Source organism: Petromyzon marinus, chromosome 33, assembly GCF_048934315.1.
Source record: "Petromyzon marinus isolate PM22_M1 ecotype Great Lakes invasive population chromosome 33, UKy_Petmar_22M1.pri1.0, whole genome shotgun sequence".
Classification (NCBI taxonomy): Eukaryota; Metazoa; Chordata; class Hyperoartia; order Petromyzontiformes; family Petromyzontidae; genus Petromyzon; species Petromyzon marinus.
In genome coordinates this window covers 4,095,091-4,120,216 of record NC_133699.1, presented here as the reverse complement: position 1 = coordinate 4,120,216, position 25,126 = coordinate 4,095,091, and the positions used below count along the sequence as shown (strand labels likewise).

Below are 25,126 nucleotides of genomic sequence, written 5' to 3'. Positions count from 1 at the left end.
GATCATCTCATGCGCAGGAGCTGGGTGGATCGCAGGATCATGAGGAATGGTGACAATATTGGGGAACCTTTTCTCCCAGCAGTGGATTGAACATGGCTGATGATGATGAACATTGACATGTAATATACACGCATCGTAAATAATCAAATCTCACGTGCATTGTTTATTTGTCAGGAGCATAATCAATTTCAGTTGATGAATATATTTTACATGCCTACTCAACGCTTTGGGTAGTTCCTAGATTTGTGGGTAAGACACGAGGTTGGCATTTATTAATTTAAAAAGATTCTGACATGATACATAGTGAATGTGAAGAAGGATTATTGACAGTATTTTAATATTTTTTAAATGATACGCCAAAATATCCTTTCGGGTGATGGCATGAAATCATTTGTACGAATCTAAAAGAATTACAGAGGAGACGAAAAATAATTGGTTCATGGATCAAATCACAGCCCGAGTCGTTACAGTGTCAAATTGTTAAATTCCTGAGACACCAAACTTTCGGTATGTGAGGTGGCCATTATATGGCAGTACAGCAAGCAGGTTGCTGACTTATTTCCGCCAATTTTACGTGTTGTATTTATGGGATATCTCTTACTAAATCACCCGGAATGTGTTCATTCCCATCAGACTTTGGAAGCTAACCAGCGTTAAATAGTGTTTGGATGGGTGACCACCGTTCACAATACAGGTGTTGTAGTAGGTATCGTGGGCGTTTAAAGGGAAGTGCATAAAAATCCATTGTTCTATATTCCAATTCCCTTCACAAACTCGCACTGCCCAGCGTGGAGAAGTATGGTCATTTTGACCCTCACTGCCTGAACGGCGTGGGGAGGCCCTCATTCAGCAGTGGATTGACACGTGTACATGTACTGTACGTGTGCCACAGCTTTCTCCCATGCAAATTATTCGCCTATTGGTGCCAACATCCCAAGCAGGATTCTCCAGTTGGTCATGAAACTCAGGCTTTCAAGGGTGAATTAAATAATTACGCAATTTTAATCATTACATTCGGAGAGCGCTAGCACTGTGAGTGGTTAGCTCGATGCACTATGAAAACGGCAACCAGAGTTCGATTCCCAGTCACGGCTAACATCACTGGCGGATGCTATAGGAGCCGATTCTGGACTCCCCCACTAACAGTCCACACTGACGAACATGGTGAAGTATGGCCAGACAACTGCCACAACTGACAACCGCATGACGAGAGGCCTTCATCCTGCAGTGGATAGACAAAAGGATATAAAGCTTTAACTAATATATTCTGCGTAAGAATGACATTTTTTACATAATGAAGTATGGTTAAGCAACTCCCATGACTGATATGGTATAGCGAAGCCTTAATCCAGAAGTGGATAGGAAAATTTAAATAATTTATTGAAATGTATTCATCACATGACATTGCACTTTTTGTTTGTGCATGGATTAATTTTCGATGTGTTACATGTGCGTGTGTTACATGCGTAACACATGCTGTGCATGTAAAAAAAACATGCCAAGAGGTGATGTCGCAATATTTCAGCTTTTTACAAAGATTCACCAATTTCCTACTCTGGCAAATCCGGGCCCTTGATATGGCTGCAGGCCTATCCCTCTGTGTCGCATGGAAAAACATTTTTGAAAAAAAAAAATGTTTTGTTTAAATGTTGGAGCTCTGCAAGTTATGAGCTCGCGGTATCATTAAGCGGTAGGGGCTTGGAATATGGATGTACACTATTAATATGAGTGGCGCTTCTCGCATAATTTCACGGTACAGCAGTTGTACGGACAGCATGGTGGTGGGTGGGAGGGAAAGAACAAAGTGCTTGGACGAAATGTGCAATTAAAACATCCGGTAGCATTAACTTTGCCGCATGCCTTGTTTGTGCTGTTCACATTGGAATAGCAGCAGATGTATACGAATGCATCCATAAGGCTCTACTTGGGTTTGCTTGCTGGGGCAGGGCGATATACAACCAAGGTACTGTGTAGGGCTTTCGGTGAGAAGGCAAATGCCACAGCTAATGAGGCATTCCTCGTCTCGGTGCTGCATTATTAGTTTCTTCCTGCAGAGAGCTACTGCTATGATATATGTGTGTGTCACTATCTTCCTACCGCTATGCACGTGCCACCATTGTTAACACCCATGGGTATCAGCTGAGGTGGTGTTATCGTGCTGTTTTATATTGTGCGCCAAGGATTGGCGTTTTCGAAATGTAGAGGTGCGTGACAATGATATGATTATTGTTAGCAAAACTGTATATAAGCAAACTCGGGATGAGTTTCGACCATCTGGTTCTCATCAGAAGGGTTAAGCTTTTTCAACAAAATTTGTTATTGGGCAATTGGCTGAGAATGTGTTTTGGTAAACGTATATTTGTTAGGTGTGTAATTAAGCATTTTAAATCTATCCTTATGCTTGTGATGCATGCTATAAATGCATCGAGTCGCGTGTGTGAAAATCATACATTTGCAATTTTCTGTGTGAGAATCAATTATTTACAGTTTATGAAATGCATTTTCCAGTGTTACCATTTGGGAGATTGAGCGGGGAACAAAAACGATGCAAATGATAGAAAAACAATGCAAATGAGATGGCCAAAAAGAGGCCAAAATTAACTGGGTTCTTAAATTTAATTGTGATCCCGAGTTTTGACAGTTTGTGAAATTTCTCGAAAAAGGTATAGTGTACACATACACAATTCACTTGTCATTTCACTGCCGGATGAGGGTGACTGCATAACGTATGGGCCGTGGGGGGGGGGGAGAGGTTATCTGGCCATACTTCACCATCTTTTGTTCAGTGTGGGTTACTGGTGTAGCGGTGGGGGAGATGTGCGGTGAAAAATATTTGTTTTCCCCCAAATTGGGCGAGTACTGTTAAGCTTGAAGCGCAAACAGTGCGGCGGTCATGGTAATTTTACACCTTGCTTGTACACCGATACACCCACTTTTGTTTTGAATACAGTCGTCTTCCATTTAAATTAATTCTAACCCTCGCGTTGTCTAACCGCCTCGGCAACCAATTTGATCGGTCTGAATTGAGCCGATCACATCGTCCCAGCCGCTGGGAAATGCAATCAGCCGGTGCAGTTCCCCTGCCGCCTCTCCCTTCAAGGTCGACAGGTGGAAGGTGGCTCAGTGCTATCTTCATCGTAGTTTCGTTTTTTTTTACTACGCAGGCTATTTCTTCCAAACGTAACATTCATCATCATTTAATGTTCTGTCCTTGGCTTTGTCGGAGCACGGTTTTCCAGGTTGATTACTTTTGCACGTTGCACTGTCCCGCAGTGCATCTATTTATTTTGATTACAGTTTGAAAAGACTCTTGAGTGTAATCTCTGAGTCAATATTGGGTTAAGAAATATATTTTGACCCATTTGCAACCACAATTTTTTTGAGAACATTGCTGTGTATCTATAGCCACTGAAAATAATATGAATCCTGTTCAAAGCATGGCTTTCTGCACTTACCACAGTCACTAATGGGGTTTTTTTTTTCCCTTGGTTTAATGTGCTGGGTACAGTAGCTGTAAAATATTCTTCACGAACTGTTGTACAACAGGTTTAATTAAAAAATGTGTTCATATATTTTAGTGGGGTGTAGGCATATTTTTAAGGCAGTGTTATGAACGAAGCCAGAAAATGCAATCGTAATAAAATTATATTAATGATACGTCGTAGGTAAAAGTATCGGTTGTAATGTAGCATGTTGTGGAATATTGCCATTTTGTGATAATATAAAGTTACATCACGTATTTTGTCAAGTGAAATCGTTAGAAAATATCAAACTAGTATACCAAAAGATGAACTTTACGCTGAAACACGCGTCATGTCAAACTCGTCAACATCAAAATACACGGCGTGAAAAGCAAAGCTTTATTAAAACTTATCTGAGAAATTGCAGCGAAGTTTATCAACAAATTCAAACAAGGTAATCAATAAACATAACCCATAGACGCGAGACGGTGCTATGCAACTCTTAGCCGCTGTAAGTGATTAGTGATTGCACGGCCATCTGCAAAATTTGTCGCTGTGCCCACAAACACCTTCCTTTAAAGTTTTAACATTTCCCGTGATCTTTGCAGGGTCCGATTAGTTCATTGTAATGTCTAATTGGTCAGTGTGGTATTTACTGTGTTATTTTTCCATGGTTAGATGTAAGCTTGCCGTCGAAGCAAACGTCAAGTTGCTGCCGCAGCGGAGCAGTGAATTTATTATCATGAAAAAAAGATACGTTTTAAAATGTTCTTTGTATCCAGCATTAAGTATTTCAGTCTTAATGCAGTGTCCTGAAAAATTGCTGTCATTTTGAGAGACTAAAACCCCATACCATAGAGTTTAGACCGAAGAAAAATCCATTGGCTGATGACTGACTGGCTCGCAAATGTCATCTAATCCGCAGCACAATTGCTCTTGCCTTATCTCACACATTGCCTTGCAGAATTGTGTTGATTTCACCGCCGCCATGTGGTCGGGTGCTATCTGACACAAGCAGACCGGCTTACACATATCCAGTGGGAAAGTATGAATGTTTAAACACTGATACTCGGCAGCTTTGAAGGGATTTTTTTTATTTGCAAAAGTTATTTTAATGACGACTCACTTTTCACGTGCGATTGCAAGGCCTTAGGCAACCGATCAGGTTCAGTTTGCAAGTGAGGTTGGTGTGTAATGACACGAAACAATATGTACAGTGTTTTTTTTGCATTGTCGTGACGTTATTATATCCAAAGTAGTAAACGAGAAACGAAGCATCCTTATTTAACTTTGCAAATGCGCAGTTGTATTTGGGTGTGAGCAGACTTTAACCACAGTTTTTGTGTTGTAATCTGCAAGCCGTAAGGATGACCTGCTTAGTTTTACTGAGATCTGTTGCTTGAGTAAGTTATATCCTTAGTTCTTTCGGTAAAGTCACGTTGAAGGGAAACAATAAAATAATAAAATATATATAAAACAACATATAACAATATATATTTTATTGTTTCCCTTCAACGTGACTTTACCGAAAGAACTAAGAATATGAATTACTGCAGTCACGAAAGCTTTAAATCAAAATGAGTAAGTTATGTTTTGTACATGTGCACGTATAGCCGTTTTGTCAGTTCACTGTCTCGCTAAGGGGGGACCTCTCATGCCACGTAAGTCGTGGGGCTTCTTGGACCATACTTCACTACACTGCTCAGTGCTGGCTGCTGAAAGAGGGGAGCAATAAACATTGGAGCATAGTACAGTACAACAACATGTTGCTGCACCGCCGCTTGTTGTCAATGCATCCCTACACTTTAATTATCAACTTAATTGCGGGTAATAATTCTTTGTTTTAATTATAACTTTAATTATACATTAACTATTAAAACATATTTAGCATTCATTGGGAGGTAACTTCATTTCAATCATTCCAATTCCATTTCTAGTTCAGAATTTTGTGCGTGACTCACTCGTCGGTTTTTTTGTTAATAAATTCCAGACCCTCAGAGGGAGCCCCCTTATTCAACATGTCAGGAATACAAACTAGCCTGTCAGACCGCGCGCACTGTAATACGATGCGTTAATGTTTAATACAAATGTCAACAGATTAAGCAAATGGGTATTTTCATGGCATTGGTAACATCGCATTGTTGAAGTGGTATTTGGCAGCATGCTCTGTGTGGACTTGGACTTAGTGTGCCATGCTGTACCAGAGTCGGGGGCAGGGGTCAGAAAACAAAATAACAAGAGGAGCCATTTTTTTTCGAATTCGGTACAAAACTCAATATTTCAAGACCCGCAATGCAATGCGATTACGTACATTACGTCACGAAGCAGTCCATAAAGAGCCGCACGCGGCTCTGGAGCCCCGAGTTCCCGACCCCTGGTCTGGGGCGGATTGTAAGTAAGTGGAGGTGCGTTCCAGCAACCCCTATGCTGGCCATGCGGTGTGTATGGGTGTGGCAGATCTTGCCGTGCGTTGTTTCAAATGCCGATCGGCTTTCATACAGAAGTGGTGCATATCCCCCAAAACCGACACCCGCTGGCATTTAGTTCACCTTGCGAATGCTTTGATGTAAACATCGGTTCATGGAATTCATGGGTCACTTGTTCCAGCCAAACACATCGGTGCTGTCAGGGATATGGATTTACAACGTAACGTTGCACCAGCGTCTTTTATGTGTTCCAGATAGCCTCACTTAGGTTTCAGTATTTTTCAAGATGGTCATGCATGTATGGCAAATTCCATTTAATGTATGTTTTTGCATGTGGGAGGGAAAATTTGCTGTCTGGTGTTAAGTCACAGAGGGGATAGCACTCAGAGAGCATCTGATCAAATCACCCAGAATGCTCCTTATTTTGTCAGATCTAAGCAAAATTGTGACTGGCTGGTACTTTGATGGGTGATGACCATGTACAGATCATAATAGGGCTGCAGGACTACATGGTGGATAGCAGAGAGCAGTGCAGAAGAAATATTATTTTGTACTGCACTTCTTTGTTCTGATGTCTATACCCTATGTACTCAACCAAACCTGCACTCACGAGCATGGTGAAGTATGCTCAAATTAATGCCCATGAAATGAGGAGGCCCCCCTCATCCAGCGGTTGCTTGACAAAAAGGGCTGTACATGTGCAACAGTCCACACAAATTGGTAAACGATCCCATTTGCAATGCTGCCAACTCGTCGCCACCTGGCAGCGTTAACGGGTTTGAGAGTTTGAAAAGTCGAGGTGACCCACCTGCGAAGTGCCATATTCTAGTCATGTGCCACCAGTAGCTGGTGACATGGAGCTGCCAGTTGTCTGACTCAAACCTGTGTCTCTCAGGTTTTGTTTTATTAGTTTTATCATCATCATCCATGATTTGCTGGGTGAAGGCCTCTATTTTTAGTGATTTTCTTACATGTCTTATACTTGGCACTCCTATCGTTTTTTTGTATTGTTGTAACGTTCCGACCCCCGTGCCCCTACAGGACATTTGTGATAAAGAGCTTCATAGCTCATCGAATTATTCCAGTCTAAAGATTCTGAGCAGCATCTCTCATGCCACAGGTCATCTGTACATGAGCCGACTTTATTGATGCATCTCTGATCGTACTCTCGGGCTCTATTCCCTTCTTTGGATTCCATTTCTGCATGATTCACATTTATGGACATCGTCACTCAAACTGCAGTTGGTAGATGGAACAATTTGACTGGTTTCATTAATTATCGGCTCTGATGTGTATTCATGAGGCTTTTTAACTCTAAACTAAAGAAAATGTACGAACATGTTATCGTGTTATCCTGTGCTGTTGGTCAAGGTACTCTTTTATTCTAGAATAATTACATTCATTGTGTTAATATTATATATAAAAATGTGTTCACATTATTACTGGTGTTATTTTATTTTTTTGTAAAAATGTACCCCTGGATTTCAATTATACACAGTCAACCCGAGTTCGATTCTCAACCATGGCTAACATCAGGGGCTAGTGATATCTGAGCCGGTCCTCAGTGATACCCCCCTTCACCAACCCGGACTGTCCGGAGTGGTGAAATATGGTTAAACTAACAAAAATGACTCACAGCTTTGGGGAAGCCTCTTTTTTTTCAAGCAGTGGATTGACGTACGACTGTAAAGTGTTGCTCAAATTAACGTTTTACTTTCTGTATAAATTGCATTTGACATTTCTGATTTCGTGTGCTTTGTTTCAACAGGTGGACCTGGAGCCAGAAGGCAAGGTGTATGTCATCATTGACCTGAGTAAGTGTGGCGCATTCAAACTCCAACTATAGACAGCTGCGTGTGCTCTGTTTGTGAAATTCACATGCACGTGCGCATTTTGGGGCCGCGTGTTTTTTTGTACACCGGGCCCCGGCCCCGCCGTTTGTACCAAAACGCCCGGCCTTAATTGGGCCATAATGCAGCCTATTTTCAAGAAAAGTGATCTCACAGCTGGCTGCCATAGCTACAGGCAGCCCATGAGAATACATTAACAGCACGACAAAAGCCATAAACAGATGCATTCTTTACCAACTGCATAATTCAGAAGGCAACGGCTTTAAGCTTTATTCCAGAGAATGAAAACAAATCCAACTCTAATAACAGAGATATATTTTTTATCACAGTTGGGCTAAATTGAAAAACTGCCCACATTTGCGAACATTAAGAGAGCTGGAGAGTTTCAAACTTCTTCACGTTGTTTTTTCAAAACAGAAAAGGAAAATATCCTTCGCAAAGTTGAAATTTGGAAATGCCACATAATGGAAAAATAAAACGCCACAGTGAAGTCACACGTCCTTCATGAAAGGTCCACTCTAGCAAAACTATGCTGCAATACCTGCAGCAGCGCGTGCAGTTACAGTTCATCACGGGGACCTAATTTATGCATCACATTACCATGTATGACTCACTTGCACAACAAAACCTTTCCAGTGGGTTAATAACGTGCTGCCCGTGAGTCTTTCAAAGGGGATTTGTTTGGGAAGCTATCCCACGGAATTGAAAGTCTTGTGATTTTTTTTATTATAATACTCGATTTTACGTGCGGGGAGACCAAAAATGGAAGAATGGGTGGAAAGCGTGCATCGGACGAGGTTGTTTTTGAAAGGTTGCCTAGTTTAATGGCTTATTGATGGTCCCGCAAGAGAAATGCCTCGGGTTATTCAATCGGTGCATGCTCGATACATTTGCAGTTCTCTTGTCTTGGCCAAGTCAATAAACCATCATTTTCTCCGCTTTATTTTCCATTATGTTTAGAGCAGGGATGGCCAGCATCCCCGTTATGTTCATCGCTGTTGTTTAAATTGTGTCCACATGAGCAGCTTTCAATGCAGCAGTCAAAAGTTACCTTGTACTGCACTTAGCTGGTATGTGCAGTTACACGCATTAAAGACAACAATAGGCCTTTTAGCTGCATGTCGCTCTAAAATACACAGAGCGTTTTATAATGCAACTGTTCTCTTTCTGTAAAATAATCGCTGCTGGACTGGAAAAAAAGGTGGCCCGCTATGCTGTAAACTGAATGGTAACAAACCGCCCGTGATTATTAAATGCAATAACAGCTCCAGCTTGAAGTAATCACTTTTCATCACCCTCTTTTCACACTCAAAGCACCATTAGCAGATGAATCAGATTTTCCCTCTTCATATCTTTGACATGTGAGTAATTCCTCCCACTTAAACCCAGGATGTGCCCGATCTCATCAGTTCTCAGATGAGTAACCGGCATGTATAAAAACAGGTGGCGTAGGCTGCTGCAACCCTACATTATCAGCAGAGGGCAGTGCAGAAAAAATAATCCATTTTGGTACTGAACTATGCTGCAACATCTTATGCTCCCCGCTTTCACCACACATTGACTGGTGTGGTGCATGTTGGCTAAATCATCCTCACGACCCGCCTGGTGGGTGGAGGCCCTCATCCAGCAGTGGATTGACAGAAGGGCTGTACGTGTACATAAAATATTACCGAATATCGTTGAGGTTAAGTAACCGACAGTTACTTCGCTTGCAAAGCGTACTCCATGTGCCGTTCCTGACACGTTAACGAGTGAAAACATTGTGCTCTTGCAAACCGACCGGGTATTTGCAGCGCACGGCTCTTCTGTAATTTGCCCCGAACGTAATTTACCAAGAGCGTGCGCGCGCAATTGTTCTGCAAACCTGCAAGAGAGCGGGTCATGGGGTTGGCGGCGGTGCAGACGCCCGCTGCCTTTTACAGCTGGAAACACGGCCCCCCCCCTGAGTGGACAAAAGGTCGGCCGCTAGCGGTGTAGAGTTTAAGCGGGAAGCAGACATATAATAGCCCTCTTGTTGATCGAAGTGGGGAAGATGAAGGGAGGGTGGCGCAGTGGGTGTGGGCAGAGCAGGGCAGCAGGAAGCTCGCCAGAGGGCAGCGTGCCAGCCACATCGGCACAGGGTTTTAAGGGACCATGGCACAGAATATACAGAAATCCTCTTTATGCAACACGTTTGCATACAGTGCGGCCCCGATATTAATGATGGTGTCAATGGAAGTGGGAATGCTGATGCATAGAGGCTATTTCGATGGATCCCTTCTTGGCTGATTTTATTGCTCTGCCCTCACAGTTGTAGTGCATAGGGCCTGCGTTATGGGCAGTAGAGTGTCATGCAGCTAAATCTGTCGTGCTGTTCGTCTATGCTCCTACGTCTGTGCTCCTTTCATCAACCTGCACTGATGGTCGTGAGTTATTAAATAATACTCTTAACCCATATGGCTTGGAGAGACTCATCTAGCAGTGGATAGACAAGGAGCTGTACGTATGCGCCTATATCTGGATGATCGTGATCCATTTGTTCACTTGTAAGGTGAATTGCCACATAGGAATGATGTTTTTTAAAGTTGACGTTTATCTTTAAGATCAAAGAGGGAAATATGTAGGCGTCATCCTTCAGAGTATAGACTCATCTAATTCGTATGCCACTGGAAATACCAAAGACCTTTGTAAAGTGCCTACACTCCGTGGGTGACACATGCGCACATGCATGCATACTGTAGATTTTTTTCTTTCCTTTCCCCTGGCGGACAGATTTTCATTCCAGCGCCTGTGGGTGATATCACGGAGCCAGCAGAGCGTGTATTAATGCGACGGTGATTCCTCTAATAGTGGCCAAGATAAATCCACTTTCTTAACTCTACGCTAGCTCTGCTGGGTTGTGAACTTGTGCCAGATTCTTACGGTGACTGGTTTGACTCTCATACCTTCACGTTCCCCTGTAAGTGCGTGGCAGGAATGCTGCCATCTTAACATCCGTGGATGTGTAAAAGATCCCTCGACGCTCTTCATAAGAGGAGGCCATTGTGTTCCTAATTCTCAGCCCGTTTTTGGAGAATTGCCAGCAATTACTAAATTACCGTACTAAATTGGTCACTTCCTGAAAACTTGCTGGGGCTACGTGCCATTAAGCTGAGCTGGAGAGAGGGATTCCTTGGGACTAAAACTGCCGTAAGGCAACACATGGCGAGTGTATTATTGTTTTATACATACATACACACAGGGTGAAGCGGTGGCCCATTGGTCATCCCCCGTTACCCGAGTTCGATTCCTGGTCGTGGAATGGACATTTTTAACCTGTCCTGGGCCCTCCCCTGCCCCCACTACACTCACCATCTGCATGACACAAACCTCTGTCACAGACACACGGTGAGGGGGGAGACCTTCATCCAGCAGTGTACTACACAGCGTAGCGTATAACGAGGCATTCAGTGCCGATGTTGAATCTGTGCACGTGCGAGCCCAGGAATGCCCGGTAGCTTGCTGTTTACCAAAGCTCGTACACATTGGCATGCAGCTCCTCGTGTTTTAAATATTCCCCAGTTGGTTATGATTTTTTTTTGGGGGGGGGGGGGGGCGGGGAATAATAAGTAAATAACCGCGGGTAAAATTGCGTGCTGTTAGAATGTAAATTATGAAGGAAAAATACCAAGCCTAGTTTAAAACTTATTCAGTGTTTTGAAATTTTAAATGGCACGGTTAATCCGTTGAGCTTTTTTCAATCCTTTAACGTCGGCGTAAACAAATTGGTACATTCATAAGTACATTATAAAACACATTACTGAAATTATTTGTTCGTTTTTTAGTTGACTTGGATTTTTTGAGTAACACGCAAGAAATGTTACTATTTTGATTTGAAGCTTTCGTGACTGCAGGAATTCATGCTCTTTGGTTCTTTCGGTAAAGTCACGTAGATAGAAAAACATTTTTACTAGTTATTTTTTTCTATCTACGTGACTTTATTGAAAGAACCAAAGAATATGTTCGTTTTATTTGAAAGGATTGATGCAAAGCAGTAAATGGACACTTTTACAGATATGCGTGCTTCAAATGTAGGTGTTTAACCCGAGCTCGTATTCATGTTTTTTTTTATTGTGACCCTGCCACAAAATAGTTTTTCCCGGTTGAATGAAACCCGAACAAACGTAGTACTTGCACTTTAGATTTATTGCCAGAATTTCCTGCCCTCCATCAGCTCTCCAGACAAGTTTCCTATTCCGTCCTTTTTTTGTTGTTGTTCAATATTGCAGCGTTACGTGCCTAAAATAGACCTTTATTTCATATCTAGGTCAAAGATAGGGGACAACAATAGGGAATATACAATAACATAATGACTTGCTATTTTACTTGAGCGTTTTTCAATACGGCGAGGCTTGAGGGAGAACCCACAAAACATTTGTCCTCGTAAACATTTTCCAATTTATTGTGTTGCCAATGGTGCACGCAACTCAATAAATTATTTTTCTGCTTTTCAGTATTGGCATTTTCTTTGTATTTCCAATGAAAACTGTGAATGGCTTCTTTGACATTTCAGCCTTCCGAATTTCCGTCCTCGATTGGATTCAAGAAAGTGTTGGAATATGCATTTATAAAAAAAATATTTGGATGGGAAGTAGTGGCTGAAGTAATGTGGGGTTTAATCGTTCATAATCCAGCACAAAATGTCACGTTTTCAGTGAAGTCTGACAGTGAGCCAGTTGTTTTGCACATATGTGCGTATAAAACGAATACAATTAGGATTTATGTAGTCTCTAAATGTGATTGCATCTTCAGACGTTGTGCAGGAACAGTGGGTATACGTTTAGTCTAGAGAGACAGTCAGTTCAAGGCAGAGAAGAAGAAAGCCTTGAGTTTTGACTTGAACATGGGCAGAGGGTTGACAGCAAGGACGGCTGGAGAGGCGTTCCAGATGATTGGGACAGCGGAGGAGAATTAACGATTTCCCACTCAACAAAGTGTGACTGAGGACTTCAATGGGAAGCCTTGGTTTCTGGAGCAAAGGAGATATACATCGAGGGGAGTAGAGTGATATGGGACGACGGATTGTGTGATCCTCATTGATAGGACTAAAGCACCCCAATCTGGCTTGATTTTGGAAGATAAGCAAAGTTGAGCCTGGTTAGTACTTGAACGGAGGACTACCAGGGCTTGTCAGTTGTCGTAGGCATGGGGCTGATAGGTAGCCATGATATGGGGGTTGTTGAATGATACCTCCCATATGCGTGGATTTTCTCCAGGTACTATGAATTCTGCTCACACACAAAACCATTTATAAATGCAATTGGCCAAACATCAAAAAGCAGAATCATCCTAAAAAAACACCTATTGGCTCAGTAAGGCTTTCCTTGGTTACCAATTGGGCATCATAATTAGAATCATATGCCACTCAGAACATTATGCACACATGTATCTATTTTATTACATAGCCTATTAGATTCCAAATGCATTTTAGATAAGCAATGTGAATTAAATTAAGTGATTATAACAAGAGCCAAAATGTAATTAATAGAGACTTTGTTTTCTTAAACCAATTTAGAATTTAAAATTAGATTCTTTTTATTTTAGTCTGATATAGAACTTCTCAAAAAAACATGACAATTTACTGAAGAATGCGTTATAACCCTAATTAGACCTGCATCCCGTGTGGGTCCGATGAACTGAGTGCTAAATTGTGAAAGTCGACAGTTATTGTACAATTAGTGGGCAGTCTTGATTTGAAGCTTTCGTGACTGCAGGAATCCATACTCTTTGGTCCTTTCGGTAAAGTCACGTAGGTATAAAATAAAATAAATCACGACGTTTCGGGTGTAACACAAGCGTCAGTCATCAGGTGCTTTCCCACCTGATGATGGACGCTTGTGTTGCACCCGAAACATCGTGATTTATTTTATTTTATACCTATGTGACTTTACCGAAAGAATCAAAGGGTAATTAGTGGGCAGTCTGTCCTATGGATGGGGTGACATAACTCCTCGGTTCACACTCGGCTGCTTCTTGCCAAACATCTCTCATGTGACACTACTCACCGGTCCTCAGACCATCAGTCCTCAACTCACCTGATCTTCACCACACTCACCAGTTAACACAACAGTGGGAAGGCCATTGAGATGTACCGCCTCCACGCACCTTGGTAGTGAGCGGATGAGCAAGACCGAAGCCATCAACTCGAGTTGTCCTGTCAAAGGTGAAGCACATCCTGAACTTTGTCCTCGTTAGGAGAAACTACATATACTGTTTTGATTTAAAGGTTTCGTGACTGCAGGGATTCATATTCTTGGTTCTTTCGGTAAAGTCACGTAGAAGGGAAACAATAAAATAATAAATAATAAAAAAATCTAATTTTCTTGCTGTGGTTTTCACACCTGATGATGATTGCTTGTGTTGCAGTCGAAACGACGTGAGAATTGTATTGTTTTATATTTTTATTATTTTATTGTTTCCCTTCTACGTGACTACCGAAAGAACCAATAATACACATATACTGTATCGTAAACTTTCAAATGATACCTCGTTAATTGACATTGGTGGAGTGGTCTAGGAGCCGTTCTCCAGAGAAACATATATACATGCAAAGATACTTCCAGTAAAACCTTTTCGTCACTCGCGGACTTTTCTTCCACGAAATTCAGTTATTCGCAATGTTACGCTGGTATACCGCCTTTAAGTTTCACGGCTTTTTTTTCTTTCCCTTCGACCGTTCGCAATTTGGCAGCATGGAATTGTGGCGGAGGAGTTGCCTGCGGAGATGCACGCGTGGACTGTCACCCGTGCGTGCACCCAAGCTATTGTTTCAGTCCTGCCGCTATTCCAAACGCTGTGTCGCTTTTGCTGGTCCAGTGTCTGTTGCATTTTATGCTAATTTTGCATTATTTGTGGTGGGTATTTTTATTTTGATCATGGGGTCGTAAGCGTCAAGTGAATGGAAGAAGCGAGAGCAAAAGTCAAAGGCAGAAAGAGTGGTGAGTTTAGCTCAAAGAAGTAATTGTTGGATAGACGTGCTCTTCAACAACATCATCACCATCATCATCACACCCCCATCATCATGTACAGTATATATGTTTTGTATTCATTCCATTTTATTGTATTATTTGTGTTGATATCAGTTTGTTTTATTGTGCAATTTTAATTCAGTACGTGGATGCTATTTATGTGTACAGTACAGGATGAAAGTAAAAAAAAATCATTTTATCCAGTGTCTTCAGTCAAGACATGGGAACCTGACCCCCTTTTTCTATATAAACAAAAGTACCTACATTCGCAAATTCTGTTTTCGCACATATTTTCAAGAAGAGAACCCTTGCGGATTTCGAGGCCTTGCTGCAGATTAGCCGGACACACGTGTGTGAATATGTAGATCCACTGAGCCCTGCTAGGAATGTGGAATTTCCACTACTGACTCAGGTGGTAAACAAAAGTGCACCAACCAAACTTGAGTAACTTTTATGTATAATTGTTGTTCCCGAATATACTATCAATATTAAAAAGTGTCTTTGTCAAACGTAATAATGTCCCTCTTCTCCATGCAACAGGGAAGCCCACAGTCAACCTTTGCTCATTTTTGCGGTAGCTCATACTCTTTTACTGCACCCATCGTTTTCAGAATATTTATTTATTCTGGAGGAATCTGATGAGCTATAAAGCTCTTTTACATAGATGTCCTGTAGTTTTTCACAGATGTGTAGTCTTGAACTCCCTGCCACCAGCCATCAGGACTATTGACTCCCTGGCTCTGTTCAAGTCCAAACTCACGACCTTCCTATCTTCATGTGTCTATGACTCGTTGCTTTACAGTGTCTTCAGATGTGGTCACATTCGGATACTACGTAAATTGTATTGCCATTTTTTTTCCTCACGAAACCACTTGTTCCTCTTTTTGTACGTATGTATGTTGAACATCTTTCGCACTGTAATAATACAATTTCATAATGCGCATTCCATCCAGGATACGGGGAAAGAACAACAAGCTAAACACAAAGAGAAGTTCTAACCGTATCGTGTGCATGGCGTCTCTGGCCTCCCGCGCGTGTCCCGCTCAGCACCCAAGGAGACCAAAGAGCGGCCGGTGTTCCGCGAGCGCGTGCGGCCCCGCAAGAGGCAGGGCGCCGTGCGCCGGCGCGTGCACCAGGTCAATGGACACAAGTTCATGGCCACGTACCTGCGCCAACCCACCTACTGCTCGCACTGCCGCGACTTCATCTGGTGAGTGCCGTTCTCACGTGCTTCAAACCGACCCCCATCACCCCCCCCCCCCCCCCCCCCCCCACCAATGCGCCGAAACCAGTTGGGGTAGCTATCGAGTATGCAGGGGTGCGCAACTCCACCCTGGGTCGAACAGGGCAGGGGGGGGGCCCAGGCCGCCGAACTGTTTCTGAGCTCCTCTGTCAACTGCCGTTTAAGCACCTGAGATGGTGCTTTCTCTCATATGCCCTGCTATCGAGGTTATTTTTTTGTTACATGGTAGTCAAACTTACTATGTTTTAGTCCTCGGAGCTGAAATTTGACAAATTCCTGGTGTGTGAAATGCAGCATTAAATATGGTGGCTTTTTTTTTGTGTGATTCATTGGTCACCGGGCATCGACGATAAACTTGCTACCTTTGAGTACCCAGTTTGATCACAGTTTCCAGATTCAAACCCACAATCTTAGCATTGCCCGATGAGTTTTCTGACCTGGTAATTAGCCCACTGAGGTACCCTGCCATCTCCAACCTAAAGGGAACCTGAAGCAACTTTTCACATCTCCTGGAGCCAGTCTCTTTTGCATTGTTAGTGTGGCCTTGACTAATCTTGGTAGGTATACTTTCTGTGAAAGTGAACATGAATTGAGTTGCCCCCCGTTTTATAAAGGTTTGTGATACCAAAAGGGATCACATTCTATTCTTTATTATCGCTCTTACAAAAGATGTAATGATTCATCTTTATCAGTTAAAATAAATTCTTAAACTCAGTGGTATACCCATCCAATCGTGTGTCAATGAGCAAAACACCCCTATCTGGAATAATCTTGATTTGAAGCTTTCGTGACTGCAGGAATCCATACTCTTTGGTTCTTTCGGTAAAGTCACGTAGGTTGAAATAAAATAAAATTATTTCTACCTACGTGACTTTACCGAAAGAACCAGAGAGTATCTGGAATAACCTTTTGGAATTGCCATGGGGTGAATTGTCAAATGCCTACTCTCTGGGCTTTCATCTGGTAAATTAAGGAAACTCCTATTAATATGTGCGGCGACAGTCCAGTGGTCAGCGTACTGTGCTAAAAACTCTGCAAACCTAAGTTCGATTCTCTGCCATCGCCTCACTAACCCGCATCGACCAGCACGGTGTCATACGGTTTAAACAATTCCCTCGTCCGACACGGTGTGGGGAGGGGGAAGCGTTCATCCAACAGTGGATTGACGAAGGGCTGGATGTGTACATGTAACACCAGGTAGAGTATATGCTTCGTGGCAGGTGTTGGCACTGACTCCATGGCAGACGTGTGATGTGACGGGAACTTACGAATGCGATGTTGGAAGTCGGTGGAGGCACAAGAGGAGGTGCAATCAAGAGTCACTACAAAAATAGACAAAGCAGGAAGTGCTGTGCAAAAGTCAAACCCTTGGCCGCTATTGTTGGTTTACAGCAGTGAGCGTCCCTTGTGTGCAGTCGTGTCGACAACAGTATTGCCGAATGTAGAGATTGCGTAAAAGTGGGACGTTGTTAATCTTAAATTGGGCAAAAAAAAGTGTCTAAATCAAGAACCATTACCAGTAAGAAGCCTAACGAAAAAAAACATCAGATATTACATTACATCAGGAATTTGCTAGCCATGTTAAACGCAAGAGGCTCGTTTTTTTTGGGGGGGCAGGGGGGGTGTGGAAATCGCAGCACTTCTGACCTTTTTACCTTCCTCTCTGCCGGTGACATTTAATCATTACCAGGGCCATAAGACATCTTCATAGCAAAGCACTGCATTTTTCTGAGTAAGAACTGAAAACTTGTTGTCGCAATTTTGTTGCCATAGTCGTGGTGAGAATGTTGAGCTTTGTGTTGCATTCATTTCATTAATGCCTTAAAAATGCTAACAATTTTCATACCGCGTTTACTGCGTCTCTGCGATTGCGTGCGACGCAGCCTGGTCCATCGTAAAAGTCCTCACCCATTGTTTAGCCCTTTGAAACTTGCAAAAGAATCTATTTCCTTAAGAAACGTTACTTTGTAAAATTGACAAACATTTACTCAACAATACAAAATGTAGATACATTACATTATTTACAGCCATGAATCTATTGCTGGATGAAGGGCTCACCATGACATGTCGTTTGTGGGAATTGTTTGACCGTGCGTTTTCGTGCTGATCACTGGTCAGAGCGGTTTTTAGTCCGTCACCATTCCCCGCCAGTGTTTTACAGCAGTGTTTCACATTGCACCAATACTCTCTACCGGCTCCCAACCAGATCCTGGGTCAATTTTAAGATCACACTGTCTTAAAGTTCCTTTATGGACTCACCCCTGCCTACCTCTGCCCTATCATCTCACTCAACTCCCCTTCACACACTACTCCAACAACAAAGGCTTCATATTGAAGTTCCCAGTCAACCTTCACTCGGTGAAATGTCACTCATTCTCATCTGCAGCCGTCTGGAATGCTCTTCCTTCCGACATTCAGAAGCCACTGGAGCTATGCACTTTTAAATCTAGGTTGAAAACTTATTAGAACTGCTTTTTGTGCTTAGTTTGTCGTCCTTCTCCCGCATCTCCGATTAGCATGGTTTGCTATGTATGGTGGGAAATACGTTTAACATACATACATCTGCTGCTCCATCATGGGACCTCCTTTGCCAGTACTAAAATACGAGAATAGGTTTTCCCCTTTTTTCTGGCAACAAAACAGGTGTTAAGATGGTCTAACACCGTTTTGGGAATTGTCTCAAAAGAAAGCTGTCTCTGGTGTGGACCAATCAGTTTCAAAGACAATTAATATATTATCAGTGTTTTTTGTTTGCATTCTGACCACAAGTCTTGTGGTTAATGCAGACATGATTCCTTGTAAAAGGTTTCAGTTTGGTGTTTTAACATCTTAACACCTATTATTGGTTCTTCGGTAAAGTCACGTAGAAGGGAAACAATAAAATATAAAACAATAAAATTCTCACGACGTTTCGACTGCAACACAAGCAATCATCATCAAGAATATGAATCCCTGCAGTCACGAAAGCTTTAATTCAACATCTTAACATCTGTTTTGTTGCCAGAAAAAAGGGGAAAACCTATTCTCATCTGCTGCTCCCTTAAGTAAAGTCTGAAGACCTTACTTTTTTCCCTCTATGGCTGAATGATCACTGTTTCTGCACAGTGTGCTGAAATGCGGTTGCAGTTAGACACTATAAATCCAAATTTTCTTATTGTAGTATTTGTTGAAGCAGGATGAGCCTTAACCGCATTCATTCTCATCATGAGCAAGCAATCATCTAATAGGTTGAACACATTTTGCATCGAGATACAAATTTATGTCAGGTGTTACCCATTACCCTCTATAGCGGCACATAATATGTAGATTATTTTAAATAATTCCATCAATAATTGCATTTAGTATCCATCCTCAACAGTTGCCAAAACACTATACATTTGGAAAGTTTCAGTTGTTTATTTGTTTTGTTGGAGCTGATACAAAAAATTAAGTGTGTCAGGAACATGTAACTTTGCCCATTTATTGTCGCCCTGGACAAACAGAGAATGGGTAATCCAGGAGTTGAATTGTGCCCTTGGGAACTCCAGTCGACAGTTGGCAGACCCTCTAGGTCTACACTGTGGCCAGGAAACACGCATCAGCGTCAAATTCATCTCTTGACACTTGCATAATTTATTTTTTGTTATATATACATTGCATGGGTGTTTCAAGGTTAACCTGCAATTGTGGATTCAGAACATTTGAAATGTAAGTGCATATTTCTCAAGACATTTGCCCTGATATGTGTATGCATATGGCCCCATCGCCCTTATGCCACAAGCATATAATTATTTAGGACATGTGTGAAATTATCACACCCTCATCACTTTTTGTCCTTTGCAGCAACATAGACAGGCCACTGTACCTCTCTGGCCTCTCTTTGTGCAGCCAAGCAGGGCCATTGCCCAAAATATCACCGAGCATTTACTTTTTCTTTTTAAGGCAGTGTTATTTTATTATCCACCAACTCGCTATTTGAAAACCTGGTCTAATTATATATACGGCTGCCTGGATTAGAAGCCACCATATCCACAGAGCCATCTCAGTACTGCAACTTATGAGCCTCCTGGTGACATCCACACAACCACGGCACAGAGCTTTAGCAGTGATTTGCTATTCCGTTGTGATGATCTGGAACAAAAAGCGCAGGTTAACCTTGAGCCACTGCCTTCGTGAATAATATTCCTCGCATAATTATATTCCAAATGAATCATTTTTCGTTCGGAGACGTCTGCAAGTTGCAGGGTGGGGTCCTGTTCACCGCTGAATCTCGGAACGTGCAAGCGGTTAACATTGATTTTATGAAGAGAGACGTAGTGCCGTTGTTTTCAAAGACATTGTTCTCACCGCAGAGAACTGTAGCGACACGACCGCACTTTGTGGTAGCTGGCGCTAAACTGTGCCACGCTTCCTCCCACATGGCCTTGTGGGAGCCTCGTTACATTTTCCGACATAAAGACGGAAGAAAAACTGATGACATAAATGTACGTCATTTAATAGACCGTTAATAAATCTTCTCTCCCATTATCGTTTGCGTTCTTTATAGTATCTTGGTTGGAAATGCAATCCAATCGTCAGCCAACTGTGTGAGCCCACACATATACAATATTAACAGTGCATTAATTTATTAATATATATTGATGAACACTGTAGCTCTGTAGCCTCGTAGCAGCGCTATGGAGGTGATATTACATTTTAAACAAAAAAGGTAAAACAAAATACGGCTGTCTTGTCAGCATCAGAGGGCTATATCCAACATCCCAACATCTATGCTGCCTGCCTTCACCAACCCGCACTGACTAGCGGGGTGAATTATGGTCAAATAACCCCCGAGGCCCACAATGTGTGATGCCATTGACCAGCAGTGGATTGACAAAACGGGATGAACATGTACATCGATTCTGAAGTCCACGATTCACGCGTCAAATCACGTGTATAAGAATCAGTGATTTTTTTCATTCGTGTAAATACGTTGCATGTCATGGGTTCACACGATCCCTATTGCCTGTGGAGGCCACTACATGTATCACAGTGTAAAAAAAATAAGAATCAAGTTGAACGATATTGACTGACTGGATTGAATCGCAACAATTCATCTAAATCCATGGGAGAGGGAGTGAATCGTTACACCCCTTGCTATCGCGCACGCTCACCTTCACACGTACATGTGCGCGTGCAATGCTTAAAAAGCTCTCCAGCTAACGTCGTAGACGCTACGCTAATTGCTTAGGCAAGGGTAGCTGCTGCACACCGTACGTACGCCTGTGGGTTACTGATATTGTTACCAGATTTTTTTTATTTGTTCTTTTTAGTGTGTGTGTGCACACGGCAAACAGGGTTGGTAAACAAGGTAGATTTGTGCCCCATAATGTCATTAAGCTGTGGCTGTGACTGCCATAGTGGCCTGGCAGTGGGCTTCGAGATTGTATTACGACCTCATAATGTACTGACCTCTCTGAGACAGGCGATGTTGAATGCAGAGCAGGGGTTACCTGTGATACGTTGGCGAGATGTGAACTACTTCGCCTGGTATACAGGTTCGATCCCGACCCTGACGACTGTGTAGTTGGAGTTTGAATGGTCTCCGCGTGGTCATGTGGATTTTTATCCGGATCCTCTGGTTTTTCCCTCAATATGTAGAATCAATATCACGCGTTTAGATCATTTGGCTTCTATAAATATCCACGTGACAAAGCCACTTTATTGGGCTATCATTTGTGGCCAAGTCGCATCTGAAAAGGAGCTCTATAGCTCAGTGGGCCTTACCTAGTAAAGTAATAATATTTCTAAATAGATTAGAACGTTGTTCAGCTAAATATTAAATGTAGCATGTGAACACAAACCGATACTTCAAAACAAAAAAAAAATAGCCTTTACATTGATTTGTGTATGCAGTGCAGAAATGTTATTTTTTTACCCATTTACCACTTTGTAGATATGCCCACGATAAATCGTGCACTCTAGCAGCTGTAGTCTTTGCATAGTTTATGCTGTAGATGTCTATCGTGTTGTGATCGTGTGAATTTTGCAAAGTTAAGTGGTGCAGGGCAACACCATTGTTTCATTCTTTAGCCATTGTGTGCCAGACAATGTGTTTGGGTTGGAAGCTATTTGAAATGTTCACGCTGGGAAGTACTACAAATGCACTTAGCTGGGCTTGTTGGTACCAGTGCTTGTGCGTTGAATAACGTTACACTTGATAATGTGTCACGGTCCTCCTCCCTACCTAGAAATTCAATGAATGTTCATGGTTTCGATTTAAATCAATAATTGGTTTTTTTACGTCTTTTTTGACGGTCTTGTATGCATTGTTCCTCATTTTTTGCTGTCATGTTTACAATTCCACGTGCTCCGTTAGCAAGAATGTTACACAAGTGTAATGAGACGACTTCCGAGACACGACTTGTAGAGGGTTTCTTATTTATTTCTTAATACTTTAACGACAGGGTCACAGAGTAACACAGGCGCCCGACTGACTTATAGCTTAGCCATCCATACAGCGACATTGGCGACTTACAACTACAGTGAGGTAAAAAAGTATTTGATCCCCTGCTGATTTTGTACGTTTGCCCACTGACAAAGAAATGATCAGTCTATAATTTTAATGGTAGGTTTATTTGGACAGTGAGAGACAGAATAACAACAAGAAAATCCAGAAAAACGCATGTCAAAAATGTTATAAATTGATTTGCATTTTAATGAGGGAAATAAGTATTTGACCCCTCTGCAAAACATGACTTAGTACTTGGTGACAAAACCCTTGTTGGCAATCACAGAGGTCAGATGTTTCTTGTAGTTGGCCACCAGGTTTGCACACATCTCAAAAGGGATTTTGTCCCACTCCTCTTTGCAGATCTTCTCCAAGTCATTAAGGTTTCGAGGCTGACGTTTGGTAACTCGAACCTTCAGCTCCCTCCACAGATTTTCTATGGGATTAAGGTCTGGAGACTGGCTAGGCCACTCCAGGACCTTAATGTGCTTCTTCTTGAGCCACTCCTTTGTTGCCTTGGCTGTGTGTTTTGGGTCATTGTCATGCTGGAATACCCATCCACGACCCATTTTCAATGCCCTGGCTGAGGGAAGGAGGTTCTCATACAAGATTTGACGGTACATGGCCCCGTCCATCGTCCCTTTGATGTGGTGAAGTTGTCCTGTCCCCTTAGCGGAAAAACACCCTCAAAGCATAATGTTTCCACCTCCATGTTTGACGTTGGGGATGGTGTTCTTGGGGTCATAGGCAGCATTCCTCCTCCTCCAAACACGGCGAGTTGAGTTGATGCCAAAGAGCTCCATTTTGGTCTCATCTGACCACAACACTTTCATCCAGTTGTCCTCTGAATCATTCAGATATTCATTGGCAAACTTCAGACGAGCATGTATATGTGCTTTCTTGAGCAGGGGGACCTTGTGGGCGCTGCAGGATTTCAGTCCTTCACGGCGTAGTGTGTTACCAATTGTTTTCTTGGTAACTATGGTCCCAGCTGCCTTGATATCATTGACAAGATCCTCCCGTGTAGTTCTGGGCTGATTCCTCACCGATCTCATGATCATTGCAACTCCACGAGGTGAGATCTTGCATGGAGCCCCAGGCCGAGGGAGCTTGACAGTTCTTTTGTGTTTCTTCCATTTTCGAATAATCACACCAACTGTTGTCACCTTCTCACCAAGCTGCTTGGCAATGGTCTTGTAGACCATTCCAGCCTTGTGTAGGTCTACAATCGTGTCCCTGACATCCTTGGATAGCTCTTTGGTCTTGCCCATGGTGGAGAGTTTGGAATCTGATTGATTGTTTGCTTCTGTGGACAGGTGTCTTTTATACAGGTAACAAGCTGAGATTAGGAGCACTCCCTTTAAGAGTGTGCTCCTAATCTCAGCTCGTTACCTTTATAAAAGACACCTGCGAGCCAGACATCTTTCTGATTGAGAGGGGGTAAAATACTTATTTCCCTCATTAAAATGCAAATCAATTTATAGCATTTTTGACATGCGTTTTTCTGGATTTTGTTATTATTCTCTCTCACTGTTCAAATAAACATACCATTAAAATTATAGACTGATCATTTCTTTGTCAGTGGGCAAACGTACAAAATCAGCAGGGGATCAAATACTTTTTTCCCTCACTGTATATAGCTGGCTGACTATATAGTGACGGCGGCGATGAAGACTGCATAGCTGACTGGCCGCGATGACGGCCAGGGCCCAAACCCCCACGACAGCCACAAAACCCCCCTTTGCCTCTCCCTTATATCCACCCAGCGTGGCCAAGCCCCGCCCTTGGCCACGCCCCTCTTCTGGAACTCTCTCGCAGGTTCCAGAAGCTTCCAGTTCGATCCCCTCTTTGACCCTTGGCCGAGTTATTGCCCCCCTTGTGGTCGCTTGCCTATGTGTGGTTCTATACCGCATCCATACCCGTAGTTAGCACCCATGGCCACCAGACGGAATACTGTAGTTACACAAGCATAATACAGTATACTGTATGCATATAATTTGCATTGTTTGTAAATAATCGGTTCTCAGCAGCACGATTTGGTGTCTATATTGTGTGAGTATAAGAACACATTTGAATCGATGCATCTTTACATTCCTGTTTAATGAATGTGGGTGGGTGGACTTTCCCTGTGAACACATTGTGAGACTTCTATTGCATCTCTTCGACATTGTCCCATTGTCATCGATGAATAATGTCATAAGAATGGCAATGTCACTTTTACTTTGGCTCTTAAGTTAATTGGCAAGGTTACGAAAATTCACCTCCGCCTGGAGGCAACATAGAAAGTTCAAGTAGTTATACTTGCCCTTATTTATGAGAGTCACTAACCAATTGAAGACTATGCAGCTGAAAATGTTATGCCCCAAATAGAATGACGCTGTCAGATCACTGTCATATTCAACACGGTAAAATTGCAGTCACGAGTCGAGTTAAACTGTCCCTTGGCTGTGTTTATTCAGTGTACATTACCCTCAATGACAATTGGATCTGGCACATGTACAGTGACCAAGACAATGGAAAAACAGCATGGAGAGGAGGGGGAACCTCTGGAAAAGCACGGAGGAACAGATGGAAAGGGGAACACATGGGCCAGAAAACTTATGCAAATTAGAGAACATTCACTGTGAAGAAAGTCATTGGGCTTGAACAGGACACGTTACATGATGATGATGTGGGTGGGCGAGACTTATG

At 42.5% G+C, this 25,126-nt stretch overlaps 1 protein-coding gene across 5 annotated transcripts in view; it reads left to right on the top strand.

The window, feature by feature from the left end:
• Nucleotides 1–25,126, top strand: part of LOC116948332 (protein kinase C epsilon type-like) — a 145,151-nt gene that overhangs the window by 71,850 nt on the left and 48,175 nt on the right. For all 5 annotated transcript variants that reach the window (XM_076071460.1, XM_032964902.2, XM_032964903.2 and 2 more), the window contains 2 exons: nt 7,656–7,701; nt 15,771–15,933. In XM_076071460.1, the coding sequence (XP_075927575.1) occupies nt 7,656–7,701; nt 15,771–15,933 (209 nt within the window). The remainder of the gene's footprint in view (nt 1–7,655; nt 7,702–15,770; nt 15,934–25,126) is intronic.